At 32.3% G+C, this 22,062-nt stretch overlaps 1 protein-coding gene across 7 annotated transcripts in view; it reads right to left on the reverse strand.

The window, feature by feature from the left end:
* Positions 1–22,062, reverse strand: part of STXBP5L (syntaxin binding protein 5L) — a 171,748-nt gene that overhangs the window by 118,785 nt on the left and 30,901 nt on the right. For all 7 annotated transcript variants that reach the window (XM_081138285.1, XM_081138283.1, XM_081138282.1 and 4 more), the window contains exons 5-7: positions 17,356–17,456; positions 6,772–6,906; positions 3,991–4,054 (exon numbers count right to left, since the gene is read on the reverse strand). In XM_081138285.1, coding sequence (XP_080994411.1) covers positions 3,991–4,054; positions 6,772–6,906; positions 17,356–17,456 — 300 coding nt within the window. The remainder of the gene's footprint in view (positions 1–3,990; positions 4,055–6,771; positions 6,907–17,355; positions 17,457–22,062) is intronic.

A 22,062-nucleotide genomic window follows, 5' to 3' on the forward strand; every position in this document is an offset into this window, starting at 1 on the left:
AATCAAGGAATAAGATAATTAAAATACATGTTCTTCATTTTAAAATGAAAGAATCTGAGAACAGATGATTATAAGATCGCATTCAAGATTCGACCAGTGCTAGACATGCTGATGATTTTTGCTATGATTCTTAGTGATTAGGTTTCATTAAATTGAATCTATCATTGCTTAAAAAACAGGAAGGATAAAAATAGGCCAGTGTTCAAATAATGATAATATTTCCCATGGATTTGCCTTAAAATGACCTTCTAGAAATCCATTAGTAGCATTTCTCTGATGAAAACTGTTATACAGTATGACATTTCAATAGTTCAAAAAACCAGTGGTAAAACAGAAAATATAGTGGTGGTTATAAGCTATTCCTACATAGCATCCTGAGACTTAATCACTTCCCTCAATGTGTAATAACAGAACACAAAAATAACAAACCAGCTAGTAATTTTAAAGGAAATAAATAAAATTTCAAATATCAGGCCAGGAAAGCAATATATGTTTATTTTTGAAGCTATAAAATATACTTACTTTGTTTTTAAACCATAAAAAATAAATTTTAAAATTGATTTGACAAAATAATTGAGCTTCTTTATAAACTAAAGTAAATGGCAAAATGACTTGCTAAATTTAAAAAGTCAAAACTAAGTATAAATTTAAATATTTCTTAAAATAAAATTTACACAAAGTCATACATACTGTACTAAGTTGTGTTAACTTCAAATCAGTTCTTTTTACATACCAGAGAAAATGATGAGTAATAAAACCAATTCCTATGTAATATACGAGAAAAAAAATCCTACAGAGTATATGGAAATGAGATTTGTAAATCTAAAAAGTTTGAAAAATCTGACTTAAGTGAAAAAATGAATAATATAATCTTTCATAATCTGAATCCAAAGATTTAATGAAGTAGTATTCTAAAATACTATTACATTGTTTTCAAAGTAAACATCTGAAAAATGGAGGTTGTAAAACATTACTAGCAATAACCTCAGTAAAATCACAAAATATAAAATACTGAACCTCAAAATGTCATAAATTACTGAAATAATTATATGAGATTATAATACAGAAAATATTTAAAAACCATTAGAAACAGACAATTGAGAGGGAAAAGCAGCCCCTGACACCCAGGAGATATCAGACACTGTCAGTCTGTCACCATGATGGATCAAAACAAAAACGAGACTGAGTCTGAAGGCCTGAGAACCAGGAAAACTGATGGTGTAATTCCAACCTGAAGGCCAGCAGGCTTAAGATCCAGGAAGAGCTGATGTTTCAGATCAAGTATAAAGGCAGGGAAATAACTGATGTCCCAGTTAGAAAGCAGTAAGGCAGGAGGAATTCTCTACCCTTGGAGGAGGGTCAGCCTTCCTGCTTTATTCAGGCAATTGATAGGAGGAGGCCCACCCACATTAGGGAGGCCAATTTGCTTTGCTCAGACCACTGATTTAAATGTTAATCTCATTCAAAAACACCATCACAGAAACATACAGAATAATATTTGAGCAAATCTCTGGGCACCCCATGACTCAATCATGTTAACACGTAAAATTAACCACCACATCTTTATTATGTTTTTTTTCCACTTTCTTTGAGTTTAATTCACTATATTTCAATCTTCACACTAAGATAATTGATTTTCAGCTTTTCTTCATTTTTTTAATAAATGCAATACAAATCTATAAATTTGGGGGGTTAATTATTATATATGATCCCAGTGTTCCACTCTATTAACATATCTATTGAAATATATTTTTATTCTCCTAGTGTTACCACAAGAACACAAAATGTTTCCATGACTCATCAAACTATAATGTAAATTAGTACTTGTACTACATTCTGGAAGTTATAAGGACCTTAGAACTTTAATTCATTGGATTTCATACCAACTTTTTATCTATTTTTTAATTTGTATTTTAATTCTCAATATGTTACACTCTCAGAACTCATTACTATTATTTATATAAAATAACCTCTTGTATTTATACATGTTTGTTGTTCTTTACTCCACTTTCTTCTCTGTTCTTTTTAAATGGATCAATTTCATTTTCTTAGAGAATTCCTTTATTTTTTCATTAGGGTGCATTTTCTATTAATGAATTCTTGCAAATTATGTTAAACTGCAATAATTTCATCACGTTTTTAAGGATTTTTTGGGTAGAATATAGAATTCTGTGCAAGCAGTGCTTTTCCCCTCAAAACCTTGACATTATCACTCAATTGTCCTCATTTCCCATTTTTCTGTTGAGATGTCTGCTGACAGTCTTATTGCTTTTTTGTTTCTCTGTACTGTGACTGCTTTTAAGACTTTTTTCTTTGTCTTTGATATGTCTAGATGAACTTCACATTTCATTAAGCCTGTTTTGTGTCCATAGTACATCGTGGGTTTCAATTATGTCATTAGTTTTAGAAAACTATCATTCATTCACTCTTTTATTTAAAATTTATCTTTATTGTTGAGAGTTACAGATGTATCCCCTTTATTTCATTCATTGCCCTTATCCACCCAGTTCCCACCTGAACCCCAGGTCTTTACCACACTATTGTTTGTCCATGGGAAATGTATATATGCATATAAGTTCTTTGGTTAATCTTTTCCCACCCCTCACCCTCTTCCCTGAGATTCATCAGTCTGTTCCAAGCTTCCATGTCTCTGAATCTATTTTGTTCATCAGCTTATTTTGTTCAGTAGATTCCACAAGTAAGTGAGATCATGTGATACTTGTCTTTTTCTGCTTGGCTTAATTCACTTAGCATAATTCTCTCCAGGTCCCTCCATGCTGTCTCAAAGAGCAATACATCCTTCTTTTTTACAGCTGCACAGTATTCCATTGTGTAAATGTAGCATAGCTTTTTTTATCCACTCATCTACTGATGGGAACCTGGGCTGTTTCCAGATCATAGCTCTTGTAAATGCTGCTGCTATGAAAATAGGGGTGTATTTTCAGGATTCTTTGGAAATATTCCTAGAAGTGGCATCACTGGGTGAAATAGTTCCATTTTTAATTTTTTGAGAAAACTCCACATTGTTTTCCATATTGGCTTCACCAGTCTGCATTCCCACCAGCAGTGTACTAGGGTTCCTTTATTCTCCATATCCTCACCAGCACTCGTTGTTTGTTGGTTTATTGATGGTAGCCATTCTGGCAGGTTTGAGGTGATGCCTCACTGGAGTTTTAATTTGCATCTCACAGATGATTAGTGACTTTGAGCATTTTTTCATATGTCTCTTGGCCATCTGTATGTCCTTTTCAGAGAAGTGTCTATTTAGGTCCTTGGCCCATTTTTTAATTGGGTTGTTTATCTTCCTTTTGTTGAGCTGTAGGAGTTCTTTATGTATTTTGGAGATTAACCCCTTATCAGATGTATCACTGGTAAATATGTTTTCACATACAGTAGGTTTCCTTTTCATTTTGATGATTTTTTTTTTCCTGTGCGGAAGCTTTTTAGTTTAATGTAGTCCCATTTGTTTACTTTTTCCTTCATTTCTCTTGCCCTCATAGATGTATTGGTGAAAATTCTGCTATTTAAGATGTCTGAGATTTTGCTGCCTGTGTTTTCTTCTGGGATTTTTATGGTTTCACAATTTACATTTAAATCTTTTATCCATTTTGAGTTTATTGCTGTCACATTGTCTCTGTTCTTCTGTGACACTAATTACACATATATTATGCATTTTTACTATGTCCCAAATGCCATTTATCCTTTTATCTCACCATGCTGTAGTCTAGATATTTTCTTCTATTTTCCAGGTCACTAATTCTCCCTTCATCAGTTTACAATCAGTTATTTGATTCTCTTATATTTTTCACTTCTGATGAAACCTCTGCCATTTGTAGTTTATTAAACATTTCAATCAACATATTTTAATTTTAAATTACACTGAATACCATGAACTATGCTAGATATGTTAGGTATCAAATAGTAGTAAGAAATACTTTTATTCAAGAACGAGGAAAATAAATGTAAAAATAACAGTATTGTAATACTCACTTTCCCTTCATCTCTTGGGCTATCACTTAAATGTACAACTGGACCTGGATGAGTCTTTGTGGATCTGTTAAGTCAATTTAAAACAGTAATTAAAAAATAAACATTAAAAATAAATAAATAAACATTAAAACATCTTACTGTTAGAGCCTGGGGGAAAAATTAAGATTATACTGGAATACACTCCCAATATCCTGGGGTTTGGCTTAGATTCATTTGACTTTTAGGTTGTTTTTCTTTAAGATTACTTTTTTCTATCTTACTAACTCTATTAAAGTAGGTATGATTTTTCTTAAATCAAGTTTAAGAACACAGATCCACATAGCAATGGAATTCTTTATTATCTTGTGTCTTTGTTCCCAAATCTGGACCCCTGAAAATTTGAAATTAAACTTTTACTTATACAGACAAAGGGCAATTTACACAGCTACAAGGCTGATGCTGTAAACCTGTTTCAACCAAATTGCAAAGTACATACCTGATTTAAAATTTCCTTTTGACATAAAAATCTCTGATTTTGCTTCTACAAAAAGTAAAGAGGCTCCCTTGATTTAAAAAAAAAAATTCTTGCCCAGCCGGGCGAGGCTCAGCAGTTGAGCGTTGACCTGGGATCCAGGCGATCGGGGTTCGATTCCCAGTCAGGGCACATGCCCGGGTTGTGGGCTCACAGCTGATCAATGACTCTCTCATCATTGATGTTTCTATCTCTCTCTCTCCCTCTCCTTTCCTCTCTCTGAAATCAATAAAGATATATTAAAAAAAAAAAAAATTCTTTCTAGTGATAGCTAGCATACAGAAAACTGACCAACTAGGAAAACCAAGTTCCTTGGTTGTCTCATTTATCTGACTATTTGGGGTAATTAATAATAGATCATTATGAGTCTAACAGCATATTGTTAAAGAGTTCTATGCTCTGTCAATACAACTTTAAATTTATTCTACTCTGATATCTGGCATGTTTCTTTTATATTTCCTACTTTAACTTAGGTCATTGTTGAATGTGATTATGTCATGGTTAAGTATGACATGGCCTGATATGACCACAGATTTATTATTGCTCAATTTCCCACAAACTTTTTTTAATGACCTAAGTGTGCCAGATTAATTCTATTATGATTATACTGATATAGCTATAATTTATTTCTTAACAACACAAGTAAATCATCAAAGATTCTACACAAAACAATAAAGATTTAAATTTTAGAAACTCTTTAGAAGCAGAGAAAAGTGACAAATTAAGTAACTCCAGGTTCCCCAGATACTGACTCCTCAGAGCGACTCAAAGGAATAAGTACAAATTTACTAGATATTTTGTTAGCAGTTTTGCCCTAAGTTTCCTCATTTAAAAATGGGGATAGTAGTATTAACCCTATTGAATGACTGTGAGGATTAGAATATACATATAGCACCTAAAATAATGCCAAAATATAGTAAGTACTCAATAAATAGTATGTATTATGATTGTTGTAAATCACTGGAATAACTGGAAATCAGAGTTACTATTTGCATCCTAGAACATATGCAGGGAAAAATAACTACACAGGGCTTAATAAAAAATTTACAGAGCTTTTAGCAGTTATATCATTTACATATAAATAAAGTGTTTTATTATAGTATAAATGCCTCAGATAAGGGACAATGTCCTTCAATTATCCTTTAGAAACTAATAATATCCAACAAACCACAAACCCCTATCTGTCTCTTGGGTTTGACAGGCACAACAAATACCAAGGTGTACTCCATAAGCTAGTGAATATATAAGGTGTTTCACATAGAGAGTGTTCCATATCAAAAAAAGTTTGGGAATCCCTGAATTAAACAAAGTTAAATATTGTCTTCTTCTACAGAACTTCTTAGGGCTATAATATGCAAATGAGCATTGAAAATCTTTAATATTTTCCACAATTATTGATCCATAGAATCCTTTTTCATTGACCATATTAAGAAAATAACTAAAATATATTTTGAGAAACACTAGACAATTTGCAAGACTTCCATTTAGATTCTCAGACTTTAGATTAAAACACTTAAGTTCAGAAAATAATCTAGCATTAAATTTCCACTATTTGTAATGACTTTTTCTAACTATAGAAGAAATATAATTTATTGTGAAAAAAAAAAAACTTAGAAAATACCAAAGGTTAAAAGGAAAAATCTCTCATTATTTCACTGCCTAGATACAGTGACTGACATCTGATGTATTTTTTTCTGACCTTTCCCTAACATTAAACTTCCAAAAACCACCAAGCATTCCTATAAAACTTATGGCCATTAGAAATTGATTTTAAAAATAAAAAAAGCATCTGTATACTCCAGATTCCGTAAATCCCACAAAAATTTCTTTAGATAGAATTATCAATAAACTTAAATTCATATAATATCTATCTAAATAATCCCCAGTAATTCTTTTTTTAAATATATTTTTATTTAATTCAGAGAGAGAGGAAGGGAGAGAGAAATAAAAGCATCAATGATGAGAGTCATTGATCAGCTGCCTCCTGCACACCCACTGTTGGGGATTAAGCCTGAAACTGGGGCATGTGCCCTGACCGGGAATCGAACCATGACCTCTTGGTTCCTGGGTCAACGCTCAACCACTGAGCCACACTGACCAGGGCCACAATATCTATTTTTAAAAGGATGGTTTCTAATTATTTTGGCTGAACTTTTCCCTCATATTAATAATAAATTAGCCATAATATTTCAAATAACTGCAATCTGATATGTTACATAACCATAAGAAATATTTAAGCTAAATAAAGTAATATTCAAGTTCAAACTTACAGTTCAATTGCTTTGTTCCACATGATAACATATCCAGAAAGAACGAAAGATTCAATATTTACAATATGTGTATTTCCTCTTTCTGTTCCAACATAGAGCCATTTACTCTGGAAAGGTAGATGACAGTAAGTAATTCTGAAAGAAAGAAAATTACAATTAAAATATCTAAATTTATGTCTGATCAGCGTTATAGCATTATATTTCCTTTATACTTATTATGTGGTGATAGCTACATAAACATTAAATTTACTATATACTCAAGTAGCATTTAGTTATTAGTGAAGGTATAGGATAAATAACAATATATTATTAAAAACCATAATAATAATGCCCACTATTAAATAAGTATCTAACATAGGCACTAATATTATTTCTAATTCTGAAAACAGCACTACAAGACAGATATATACTTCTTTTTCACAAAGAGGAAACTAAGGTGAAAATTTTTTGTTTTTACTTGTTTAGGACTGACAACTAATAAGTGGCAAACCTGGAATTAAAAATCTATCCTTGTTTGGTTGCAAAATTACTATCTTCCTATCGAGCTAAGCCTTTTGCTTGTTTTTTTTTCCAGTAATGTTCAGTTCAAATAAAAATTAGGTACATTTAATACATATATTTCAGAGTTGTCAAAGAGTCTGTAACTATGTCTACTTAGGATGATAAATTATCTACTTTTTATTCAGATGCTTGACGTCTAAGTAGTATAAGGAAAACTTATAAGCTCAGAGATACACTGTACTATTCCCTTTCATTTGTTTGTTTGTTTGTTCTGCCTCATCTTCACAATGGGCTCTCTGACCAACTTTGGGAGCCTGTTCCATAGCCAGAGCAACCATGACTTCTATATATGAAATGTGGAAATTTAACATGGAGTCTTCTCTTCAGAGCATCATCACTCTTTCTAGTTTGGCCTCCCCATGCTTTTTAATAACTCTTAAAAAGGACAATAAGGATAAGTTCACAGTTATCCCTTGCCAGAACTTGTTATTGAATCATAATATTTCCTAGAGTTTACTCAGAAAAGGGGATAGTAAATTGTTAGAAGAGCTAGACATAATTCTGATGTCAGAAAAAGACCAATATGAATAAAAAGGAATGTAAATGGTAAATTCCCAACAAGATTCCAACTTGGTCCATCAGATTTATATTTTCACACTGGTTCACTGAATTATTTAACAGCCTACCTCTCTAAACCAATTTTCATGTATTCAAAAGTATTCTGCTAAAAGCACCTTCATGCTGTATCTAAAAAATTAGAAGCCATGTCATTACCTATCACTTACAGAGTTAATTGATAATCTAAAGTATAACTAACCTACAAGATATTGGACAATTCTGATTGAAATCTAAAGGATAGAATTGCTGTTGCCAAAAATATTTAATTATGTCCCACAGGAAATAACTTGATGGCCATGTTTCTAGGTCATAATTTTTAATTGGATCTAACTAGAAAGAGGAAACTTATGTTAAAGAAGATTTAAGATCACCCTTTCTGAATTACAAGGAGAGTAGAAAAACTCTCGTCCCATGAGAGTAGACCAAAACACAGAAGTTCAGGTAGAAAAAGAATAAACTTCAATGTAGTCAGCAGCATGGATATCAACTGGAAGCTTAGTAAAATTTAGAATATCAGGTTCCACACCAGAGCCAGAAACTGCATTTTATGAAGAATCCTCGGTAAATCATATACGCATTACTGTTTCGGAAGCACTTCTCTAGGTGATTCTTATAAAAATAATCTATAAACTGCATTGTAAGGAACACTGTTCTGTGGTTGAATGCTGCTTACTTACTCTCAAGCTTGAGAATAAAAACCTAAATTGCTAAGTTAATAGTGGGGATAATGCCTTGTGACTATGTAGTTCCCCCAAAACAGCTAATGATAATCATGATGATGATAAGAACCACAATATAGCTACCCTAAGATCCCCTCAGCATCTTAAGTCTAAGACTGATACTTAGGAATTTTTATGGAAAAATTCACATCATATGAAAGAAAAGATAAAGATAAAGATAAATTTCTTTAAGAAAAGAATAGAATAATTTTGCAGTCTGTACCTAGCCTGAACTATAACACAAGAGACAAAATTAAACAGATAAGTGAAAATTTAGTTGAATTTCAAAAATTCACAGTCTTAATGGGCTATTAATCAACTAACCAGATAGTGAAAAAACTGGCTCAATTTTGTTGTCTATAGTTAGTTGGAAAACTATCAAACATAAGTCCACTTTTACAAATAAGTCTAATCTCTGCAGTTCCATAGGGAATAATTCCTAACAAATGCAATTCTGAAAAGCTTATTCTCATTCTCCTACAGCAAAAGAAATAACATTTTCTACCTTTACTTAAATTCACAGATAAAGAAAATAGAAACAGCGGCATGCATACGTGAAACAGACTGACAGCTGTTAGAAGGGAAGGCGGGGAGGGGGCTGGTAGAGGTGGGCAAAGGTAAGGCGGGATGGGGACATTTGTAATAGTGTCAACAATAAAATTTTAAAAATCATAGAATATTTCAATTTTTGAAGGAGAGAATTGTGTGTAGGCCATGTGGGGAGCAGCAATGAGTCGCTGGTCTCCTGGTCAGGGTAATAAAAGTAGAAGTATAATGGGGAGCCATAATCCCACCCCACAAAGCAGTAGCAAAGTGCCTCTACCTATCTCAGGTGTTAGTGGAGGACAACTAGAGAAACTGAACTTCTACTTCCACATATTAGTAACAAGATGACATTCGTCATTCCCCTGCCAGATCAATGTAAAAACCACCCACCCAAAACAGAAGGTTTAAATAAGACTTTGGATGTCATAACACAATATCCAAAATGTCCAATTTTAATTTTAAAAAATCACTCACTCTACCACGAAATAGAAGAATCTCAATTAGAATAAAAAAGAAAAGATCCCAACACCAAGATGATAAAAAATGTTAAAATTCACTGAGAAATATTTAAAAGAAACTATCATAAAAATACAAGCAGTTATGAATAAAATGAAATTAAAAAATAGAAAGTCTCGGCAAAGAAATAGGAAGTAAAAGAGAACCAATGCAAATGTACTTTACTACTGAAAATACAATAATAAAAAATTTTAACCTATGTTATAGATAGGTATATTCTCAATAGCAGAATAGAGGAGACAGAAAAAGGAGTATGTAAACTCAAAGATGAAACAATGTAAATTATCTGATCTGAATAAACAGAAAATAGATGGAAAACAAAAATGCAAGAGTCTCCGAAACCTGTGAGACAAAAACAAAAAGATACAATTATGTTATCAGGGTCCCTGAGGGAAAGAAAATGAGAATGGGAATGAAAAAGTAGTCAGAGAAATAATGTCTAAAAACTTCCCAAATTTGGCAAATGACAAACAAAAAAATAATCAGGACACTGAGAAAAAATATACAGAATAAATCCAAAGAAATAAAACCAAAACAGATCATAGCCAAACATCTGAAAACTAAGAAAAGAAAAGAAAAAGCCTTGAAAGCAGCAAGAGAGAAACAACACCTTAACTACAGAGGGAAAAACTGCAATGATAGCAGATTCTCATCATAAAACAGGAGGCCAGAGGAAGTAGAACACTATTCAAGTGCTTATAGAAGCCTTGGCCAATGTGGCTCAGTTGGTTGGAACTTTGCCCTGTAATCAAAAGGTTGAGGGTTCAATTCTTGGTCAGGGCACATACCAGGTTGTGGGTTCAATCTTCAGTCAGGGGCATGTGCAGGAGGCAACTGATTGATGTTTCTCTCTCACATCGATGTTTCTTTCTCTGTCTGTCTCCCTCCCTCCCTCTCTCATCACTCAAAAATCAATTTAAAAAAGAAAGAAAAAAAAGCACTCTCAACGCAGAATTCTATATACACCAAAAACATCCCTCAGGAACAAAGAAGAAATCACGACATTATTAGGTGAAGCAAGACTAAAAATTTGTCACTGAAAGACCAAATCTAAAAAAATGGTTAAAGGAAGTTCATTAAACAGAAAGGAAATAATAAAAGAAGAAAATTTTAAATATCAAGTGTGAAGGGGAAAAAAACAGAAAGTAAAAATGTGAATAAATACAACATGTTTTCCTTCTCCTCTTAAGTTTCCTAAATTATGTTTGTAGTTGAAGCAAAAATTATAGTCTGATGTAGTTCTAAATATATTTAAGGAAAAATTTATTATACAGGGTAGGGCAAAAGTAGGTTTCCAGTTGAGAGTACAAGAAACAGTTTATTCTTGCATTATTATTTATTAATCATTGCATTATTTTTTATATGACCAACTATAAACCAACTTTTGTTGCTCCCTGTAAATAAGGGGAGTAAAGAAAGGAAATATTCATTCAAACTGGGAAAATGCAACATCAGTAGACTGACTTATTGTTTATATATAATGAAATGTCTACAGAAACCACTAAAGAAGTGAAGTGATACAAAAAGATACAATGAAACTATCAATAAATCAAAATGGTATTCTAGCCTGGCCGGGGGCTCAGTGGTTAAGCGTCGACGGAGGATCCAGGAGATCAGGGTTCAATTCCCGGTCAGGGCACGTCCCCGGGTTGCGGGCTTAATCAATGACTCTCTCATCACTGATGTTTCTATTTCTCTCTCTCCCCATCTCCTTTCCTCTCTGAAATCAATAAAGATATATTTAAAAAAAAAAAGAAAAAGGAATTCTAAAAAAATGTTCAATTAAACCACATGAAGGAAGACAAAAGCCAAATAAATGAAAGAGAACAAGCAGACAAAAAATAAAATGAGAGCTTATGCCCTAAAATATCAATAATTACATAAAATGTAAACAATTAAACTACAGTTTGGCAGAATAAATTTTAAAACATCACTCAATTATACACTGTATACAAAAAACTCTGAATACATTGAAATAAGTAGGCTGAAAACAGGAAGGACAAAGATATATCATGCAAACATTAATCCAAAGAAAGCAGGAGTGGCTATATTGATATCAGATTTAAAAAAACAACAAACTTCACTGGAAAGACAACGATCAAAGAGAGAGAAACATTATGTAAAGATTAAAAGGTCAATCCACCAAGGAGACATAGCAATTCTAAATGGGTTTACACCTAACAGGCTGCAAATTATGTAAAGCAAAAACTAATAGAACTGAAAAGACAAAAAGAAAATCCAAGATTCTAGTAGGAAATTTCAACACCTGTCTCTAGCAAATCAAGAAGGACACAGAAGAACCCAACACAACTATCAACCAACAGGAACTAATCAACCCTTATAGAATAATATGACAAAGAGGAAATATGACAAAAGTAGGAATAAAACAAAGTATCACTATTGATCATACATGAAGTTGAACATGACAACAAATATACACAAGTATATCTGACAACTTAAATGAAATGGAGCAATTCCTCAAAAAGCACAGATTAGCACAACTCTCCAAATCTGAAATAGATTGATTAGTGCTGTAAAAATTCAAAAAATTTAATTAATACTTTTTAAATTTCAAATAAATCTTCAGACTCAAATGGTTTCACTAGAGAATTCTATTACACACTTAAAGAAGAATTAACAATTTTAACAATCTCTTCCAGAAAACACGAGAAAACTTCCCAATTCATTCTATGAAGATAGGCTTACCCTGAGAGCAAAATCAGATAAAGACAATAAAATAAAATAAAAACAAACTGTCTAACTTAAATATATACATTTTTTTGTCTATTATAACTCAATAAAGGTGGGGGCAGCAGGGGAGAAAACTATACACCAGTAATTCTCATGAATACTGTAGATGTAAAATACTTGTAGATGTAAAAGTCCTTAACAAAACTTTAGCAAATAGAATTGAGCAATGTATAAATAGACCAAGAGGGGCTTGTTCCAGAAATGCAAGGCTAGCTCGAAAATCAATCAATGTAATCTGACATATTAACAAGCTAAAACAGAAAAATAACATGATCATATCAATTGGTGCAGAACTAGCATTTGACAAAATTCAACACTCATTCATGATAAAAGCTATCAAAATTATATTAGAGGTTATTTTCTCAAGTTCATAAAGGACAGCAACAAAAACCTACAATTAACATTATATTAATAGTAAAGTGACTGAATGCTTCCCACCTAAGGTCAAGAACAGGCAAAAATGACTGCTCTCATCACTGTTCTTCAACATAGTATTAGAAGTTCTAGCCACTGCAAGAAGCCAAGGAAAGGAAATAAAGGCATGTAGATCAGAAAGGAAGAAATAAAACTTCCCTATTTGCAGATAACATGATAGTCTAGTTAGAAAATCCCAAGGAATCTACAAAGAAACTCTTAGAACTAATGTGAGTTCAGCAACATTTTCTCATATACGATAAACATACAAAATTCAATATGTATTTCTATATATTAGCATGGAACATGTGGAAGCTGAAATTTAAAGTGCAATACCATTTTAAATGACTCAAAATATGATATATTGAGACAGAAATATAAAAAGCAGTTATAGAACTTATATGCTAAATACATACCCACATGAAAGAAATAAAAGGTCAAGGTAAACAGACATACTGTATTCATGGATTTTAATACTCAATATGATAAAAATGTCAATCCCCACATTTATAAAACTCTAGAAAGATATTTTTGTAGATTTTGCAGACTGCTTATTCTAAAATTTATACGAAAAGGCAAAGAGACTGGAATAGTTAAAGCAATTGTGAAAAAGAAGAATAAAGTAGGAGGAATCAGTCTACCCAATTTCAAGACCTAATATATAGCTACAGTAATCAAGACTGTGGCATTGGCAGAGGGACAGACACATAGATCAATGGAACAGAATAGAGAACACAGAAAAATAAACCCACTTAATATATCCAACATACTTTGGACAAATGTGTGAGGCAATTCAATGCAAGAGGTCAACAAATGGTACTGAAGAACTGAATATCTACTGAGACAAAAATGAATCTCCAGCAAAACCAAACCTTATACAAAAATTAACTCAAAACAGAGCATACGTTTACATGTAAAATTTAAAACTTTAAAAAAAACAGGAGAAAATTCCTGGGATCCAGTACTAAACAACAAATTCTTAGATTTTATGCAAAAATATGGTCCTTAATAAAAGAATTAATAAATTGGGCTTCATAAAAATTTTAAAGTTTCTCTATGAAAGACCAAGTTAACAGGGTCTTAACAAACTACTGACTGGGAGAAAATATTTGCAAGCCACATATCCAACAAAGGACTAGAACATTCATCTAGAATAAATTTTAAAATTCTCAAAACTAAGTGTTTAAAAAAAATAAAGGAGAAAGGTCTAACAAACTGAAAATCACTACTTTTGCTGGGCCTAGAAAGAACTGAAGTCTCAGGAAAAATTACAACCCCAAAATCTCAATATAAAAAGCTCTTAGGAAAACCAAAAATTAAAGGAAACAAAATTAAGGACATTAGAGAAATATGAAGCAGAACACCACAAACAGAAAAAATAAACTCTGATATAGTAAATACACGTAATTTAAGGTCTGTATATCACAGCCAACATACTGAATTTTCCTTGAAAACCATATAAACACAACTCTATGCTTTCCCTAACATTATAAAATTTATGATCAGTGATTATAAGGGCTGCTAATATGCATAAAATGTGAATGTTTGATTTTATTCATTTTTCAGATCATGCATTACAGAAATCAAAACAGTTTCTCTTCCATATTTAGGTTTAAAATCAGATTTGAAAGGAATCATCCATCAGAAGCAGCTGAAATATCTAAACCTAATTCTCAAAAATCTAAGCCTTTAAAGACTTAAGACCAAAGGCTGAGGGTATATTAATAAAAAAAGAAAAAAATCATTGAAACTTATAGTATAAATTATATATATGACATAAACATATATAGAAATTTACATAGTTAAATGGCTAATTTAATAGGACTTCAAGTTCCAAAAGATGCTTGGTTAAATTTTCCTTTATAGATCTAATCCTCTCATTCATCATACATTTAAATATATCTTCCTCCTCCACAATACAGTGTGATAGTTAATGACTATTCTCTAGTCAAGAGTGTCATTGATTATCCTCAAATTTAAGATGAGTTCCTTGTTCTCAAAAAGATATATATCACATTTTTTGTAAGCATGAAAATATGCAATGCTTACAAAGTTCCTATGATTTAAACTTGTCCAAAATCACCCTGGCTGGTTAGGCTCAGTGGTTAAAGCGTCAGCCTTCGATGGAAGGGTCTCAGGTTGGATTCTGGCCAAGGGCACATACCTCTGTTTGCAGGCTTGGCCTGGGCCACAGTCGGAGTGAGTGCTCCCTGTGGGAGGCAGCCAATTGATGCATCAATGTTTTTCTCTCTCTCTCTTTCTTTCCATTCCACTCTCTCTGAAAAGCAATGGAGGAAATATTCTCGGGTGGGGATTAAAAAAATAATAATAATAAACTTGTCCAAAATCTGTCAGCTTGTATCTTTATGTTATTTCCAATTAAATCTACCTCAATTGAGATAATAACCCGGAACTAAACAATGGCCCATTGATCCAAGTAATGCCCCTTCTCCACCTGCAGCCTGGGGTTGGGGCTTCATACTCAGCATTTCTGGGGGTGATCTTCTGTTTTCTGAGCCTGAGATCAGGTTGTTGGAAGAAAATTAAAGTTTGTACATTTTTCTTCCATAGGTGAGAAGCATTTATAATAGGTTTGTTTTGTTTTTTCAATTTTGTGCTCTTTAGACGTTTAAAAGAAAAAAAAGTTTTGCTTTTTAACTGTTCTGCTTTGTGGTTTAATAGTCTCAGATCCCTTCCCAGAGACCCAGGGTTTTTTTGGTCCAACACACTGTGAGGCTTCCACCCAGGCTTGTCCCTGGCCCTCCCTTGGGACTTGGAACCAAAGTTACAGAAATATATTTCAATAATAATGAATGTACAAAACTATTTTTTTGCCTTATTATGCAGAAGTATAAGGTTTCTTTCAAATGGAACAAGTGTAAATAGTCTATTAATATAAATATATGATGTTACTGAATTCTTAATCTAAGTACTCTTTACAAAAACAAAATCAAACACAAACAAACAAAAGAACTAGCAATCAGACATCAATCATTCCTTCCCCTCAAAGGGCCAGAACATGTCCTTTGACATCCCAATTTGAGGGGAAAATAACCCATTCTGTCCATCTACATATAAGTGTAAAGCCAAATTATTCAAACCATTGAAACAAACAAAAACTCAGCATGGCAATATCTGAGTAGGTAATATTTTTAGTGGTAAGGAAACAGTAATAGTGTAACATCTCTTGACTGATCTTCAAATGTAATATCCTGAAATTTGTTATATTACTTATTTTAAAGTTTAAATAAAATAACCAAAATTTGATCTAATCTAAAGAAAGAATTCCTATCTAATTTTAGCATGTATCTAAAATATAAATATCCTCATCTGAAAAAAATCCTGGGTACAATAAAAATTTCCACTGATGCTGAATTCTAAAATACTGCAAATGTAATATTCATAAATACTACTCAAAATATTGAGGGTTAATAATTTAAATAGTATAGTATGTATATAAGAAGAAAAAGCAAAAGCTTCAGAAAATATCTGTATAGCTGCCTTCCTTTTTTCTCATTATTCCTATAAAAACAGGTTTACTTCATTTAGCACTGCCCATATAGTGATGATTCTTTATGACCTATTACCATTCTACAAAAGAAAATTAATACTATCTTGAGCTCTCAGAAATAATTGCCTGCCTGTTGTATTCAGCTACTTCTGTTTGAATAGTACTTGCTAATCTGTATAAATTTATTTCTCAGAGGTTTCTTTTCTTTCACAAACATCAAGTTTTCCTGTGATGGCCCTTCCCATTCACTGCAAATCATGTGCTTGTTTCCCAAATAATAAAGAAATATCAGAATATTTTATAGTTAAAGTACAAAGAGAGATAATAAAATACAAATTTTACTTCATCTCAAGGTTTATTATCAATTAAGTGGATGTATGTTATGTTCCAGGCCTGGTTGAATGCAACATTAGAAACATTAAAATTTGGTACAATTTGTTGCAAATAAAATCTAATAACCTTTTCCATACTATTCATGTAATTTTCTCTTTCTGATCATTAATTTTTCATTCTAAAATGGGGAATCTGAATTTTGATCAAATTACCATCTTAAACATTAACCTTGGATATGCAGTGTTGCTCAACAGTTAGTACCAAAATTTTTGGATAACTAAAACTTTTGTCTCAGTATTTTTTTTGGTAAAAATAATATTTAAGCAAAAGGGTGAAAGTGTAGGAGATAAATGCCATGATCAAAGGTGTAGAAATAATTTACTATTTACTTGATTCTTAAATTTTAGGTCAGGGTTTGCAGCACCCTGGCTTAGGAAAAAGAATACATCATTGCTGAAGTATTGGTTTATAGTGAGGAGAACAAAGATGTTCACAATTTTCGATTAGTAGGTGACTAAATTTATACCAACTATGAATTTTCTATGAAAATTAACTATTATAAAAGCAATCATAAACATTAGATTATGAAAAAAGTCTTTCAAAAGTTAACCTGTAACTTGCTCAGTAAATAATTTTATTGTACATTAATAAATTGTTTAACTCATACATTCTTACCGTTCTCGATTAAATTTAAGAGAATGAAGAATAGCTGGTTTTTTTTGTCTAAGGTTCCACAAATGAAGTGTATCATCTGAACTTGCACTGACCAAAGCACCCTGCAACAAAAAGAAGACAAATTTAGCAAGTGATGATTTACCTAATTTAGGGGGCTTTTTTGTGAAGCAAAAACAACAAGCTAATTTACTGAAATTTTCACTGCTTGAAGAGGTATTTGTATCTATATAATCTAGAAATATGAGGAAGTTCAACTGCGCATACTTCAATCAGGAAGGCTAAGAACACTGAAGTGGAAGAAGCAAGTAAACTATAGCACAGGGAGTGGTCAGGCTGACTAGCTCAAGAAATATGCATATACCAATAGAGAAGAATAATTATCATAAGCATCATTGTGACTATTAAGAATTTTTTCTATTGTCTTTGGAAAAAACTTAATTTTTTTGTTTCTACTATTCTCACATATACTATTATATAGCTTTGCAGAGAAGCAAATATCCAACCTAGCTTTAAAATTCAATCTAGTCATATAAAAATTCTGTTTGTAAGGATTTTCTATATACTATAGTTGAAAAGTATATATCCTTCCTAAAAAGTATAGTTGGTATAATTTAATTGTTATAGTTCAAGAAGCTTCATCTACAGTAAAAGAAAACATCTGTAATAAAAAAAAAAACAAAAAAACAAAACAAAACAAAACAGTTCTCCAACTAGAATTCAGTATAACTTCAAAAATACTGTTGAGATTTTTATACAAAACCCCCAAATATAAATAAATCCTATTTCAAATACAATACACTATTTTCTACTTCTTAATATGGCAGACACCATATGGATACACCCACACACAATTTATTTCACTGAGTTCAGTAATATCATCTTAAGTGATGTCAGAACTTTTACAATTATGAGTTTCCCAGCAAAAAAAATGTCATTGCTTGCTTGCCCTATGACAGAGCCTGAAGCTACTCTAGAGTATCGAAATGTGTTCTGTAAAAGTGATCTTGCAGAATCATGGTGATCCTGAGATACCTAAAATTCTTTTCATATTTTCCAAAGTACTCTATTACAAGCAACCTTTCATAATTTATAACATCAATCTCAGATCTCAAAATCATTATCCCATATAGATGCTAGGAAGAACTATACTGAAATTTCTAAGATATATTTCTTCTTTAGGAGTTAGAGAAGAAAGGAATCTAAATGCCCTTTCATAACAATTCCTAAGACAAAAATACTCATGTATTCTATGATGGTTCTCTTTATATTCTGTGCCTGCGATTTTAGCCTCAAAGAAAAATAACTTTTAAAACACCAATCATAATCAAAGTATATCCATTTAAAAATGTGTATAATTTGTATATTCGTATATGAATGTATAAATACACATGTTCAAAGAGGTATACATTGATATATGCACTTTAACATGACCTCACAGGTAATTATATGCCATGAAATAAAATGTACCCTATACATGCCTTGAGAATTTTTATTTCTATTTGCTTGTTTTATTTGTAAACTATCCCCAAATATTTCATATATACAAACCGTAAAATTATTAGGACTGCTTGGAAGTGCTTAAAGAGCTACAATTTTTTCGAGATGTAGGATACTGATCTCATTTCTCAGGAAAGTGCAAATTTACTTGGGATGGGGTGAGGATACAATGTAATATAGGAAATTAATAAAACATGCTCCACAGTAAATAGTTATGTGCTAGACAAACTATATGATATGCCAAAGGCAATGGAATTAAAGCAACAAATATCAATAATATATTAGTGCAATAGCTGGATAAATGTAGAGAGGAAGACAGTATTATTAATTCTATGAAAAAACTAGGAAGTAACTTATCACTGGAGGGAAATGAACAGGATCACTGAGCATAAGAGCATCAACAGAGACAGGACACATGGACATTACCAGTGTGTCTAGGGCTCATTTATAAGCAGAGTGAATCTACAAGAAGTACTACTAAAGAAGATCTATGAAAATATTAAAAACTGTTAACAAAAACAGCAATCATGACTGGGAAGTTTGGAAAAAAGTACAGAAGTTGAGTGAAGTAGATCAAGGTGAGTAGTTTAGGATAAACAATATAAACACCAGAAGGAGGTTGAAGGTTTGTCTATATTTTCTTAGATACGTAGCACAGAGGAAATCATAGGGCCTTGCAGACAATTCTCAGAAAATTGGACCTGGAGGAAATACGGGAAACAATGCCTGCCATATACATGCAGAAGGCAAAAGGCTGAGAACGTTCAACTAGTAACGCTGAGACTTCAAAAAGGTTGTCATTATAAATACTAATGACTAGTTATTATAATAAAATAAATTTTTTAATATTTTCCCTTTTCTTCCTCATCTCTCTCTCTCGTTTTGGTACCCTAAAGCAAGTATGTCTATAAAACGAAATATGCTAGATTTGTCAATAAGGAGAACCTCACAACCTTATGAGAAAGATTTTGAACCAAGAGAACTAAAAAGTGGGCATCTGCAAATATCACAAATTTTTCATACCTTAGCTGTCTCTGATACAAAGTTCCATGAATCACGGTATTTATATTTATTATTATAAATGTTTAGAAAGAGGTATATACACAAATATATGGAGACATTGAATTAAAAGTCATTGTTCATGCCATAAGAGAACAACCAGTATTACCTCTTTCGTTTTTTTTCCCTCAGGGCACTGAGTTCAACCTGCTAAGTGCCTTAGTAGATTTGGTATGGCACAAATTCTTAAAGCATTTTTGCATTGACTGGCTCACTTAACATGAAAGAACTGCAGACTATTCAAGGATCCACTGTAAAAATCTGAGTCAAGAACTATCAGAAAGAGATACCAAAAAAATTCCATTTCTAATTTCATTTAAAAATACCTAGGAATAAATTTAACCAAGAAGGTATAAGGCTGTGCTTGAAAAACTATAAGACATTGAAGAAAGAAATTAAAGAAGATACAAATGAATGGAAGCAGATACCAGGCTCATGGATAGGAAAAATTAACATAGTTAAAATATCCATACTATCTAAAGCAAAATATAGATTCAATGCAATCCCTATCAAAATATCAATGGCATTTTTCACAGAACTAGAACAAATAATCCTAAAAGTTATATGGAACCACAGGGGGCCCCAGATAGCCAAAGCAATCTTGAGAAAAAAGAACAAAGTCGGAGATAACACGCTACCTGATATAAAACTGTACTGAAAGGCTATAGTAATCAAAACAGCATGGTACTGGCATAAAAGCAGACACACAGATAAATGGAACAGAATAGAGAACCCAGAAATAAATCCATACTTACATGGTCAACTAATCTATGACAAAGGAGGCAAGAATATACAATGGGGTAAAAATAGTCTCCTTCAATAAATTGTGTTGGGGAAACTAGACAGACACATGCATAAGAATAAAACTGGATTACTTTCTTACACCATATACAAGAATAAACTTAAAATGGATTAAAGACTTACATGTAAGACCTGAATCCATAAAATTCCTACAAGAAAACATAGGAAATAAACTCTTTGCTACTGCTCTTAGAATATTTTTTTGGATATGTCTCCTAATCCACAGGAAACAAAAATAAATAAATAAGTTAACAAGTGGAACTACATCAGACTAAAGAGTTTTTTTTAAAAAATATGTTTTTATTGACTTGAGAGAGAAAGAGAAACATCAATCTGCTGCCTTCTGCATACCTCCTACTGGGGATCCAGCTCATAATCTGGGCACGTGCCCTAACTGGGAATCAGACCTTTTGCATGGGACAATGCTCAACCAACTGAGCCACACCAGCCAAGGCCAAACTAGAGGGGTTTGGTTTGGTTTGGTTTGGTTTGGTTTGGTTTGGTTTGGTTTGGTTTGGTTGCACAGTGTAGGAAACCATCAACAAAATGGCAACCTACTGAATGGGAGAAGATATTTGCTAATGATACATCTGATAAGGAGTTAATATCCAAAATATATAAGGAGCTCATACAACCTAACACCAAAAAATTAAAAATGGGTAGAGGACCTACATGAACATTTCTCCAATGAGGACACCTGTCAGAATGGATATCAATAAGTCAACAAACATCAAGTATTGGCAAGGATGTGGAGAAAAGGGAACCCTTGTGCACTGTGGATGAGATCATAAATTGGTGAAGTCATTATAGAAAACAGTATGGAGTTTCCTCAAAAAATTAAACATAGATCCCGGCAAGAGTGGCTCAGCTGGGTGACTGTCATCATGTGCACCAAAAGGTTGCCTGTTCGATTCCCGATCAAGGCACATACCTGGGTTGCGGGTTTAACCCCAGTAGGGGCATGTAGGGAAGGCAACCGATCACTGTTTCTCTCTTACATCAATAAAGATTTTTTTATTAAAAATAGAATTACCATATTATCCAGCAATTCCACGTTTGCATATGTTTCTAAAGAAATCCAAACTACTAATTCAAAAAGACATATGCACACCATGTTCATTCCAGCATTATTTATAATAGCCAACCTATGGAAGCAACCTAAGTGTCTATCAATAGATGAATAGATAAAGAAGTGGTACATATAGACAATGCAATATTACTTGGCTATAAAATGATGAAATCCTGCCATATGCAACAACATGAATGGACTTAGAGGGCATTATGCTAAATGAAATAAGTCAGAGAAAGAAAAATACCATATGATTTCACTTATAAGTTAAACCTAAAAAA

Source organism: Miniopterus schreibersii, assembly GCF_964146895.1.
Source record: "Miniopterus schreibersii genome assembly, chromosome: 5".
Classification (NCBI taxonomy): domain Eukaryota; kingdom Metazoa; phylum Chordata; class Mammalia; order Chiroptera; family Miniopteridae; genus Miniopterus; species Miniopterus schreibersii.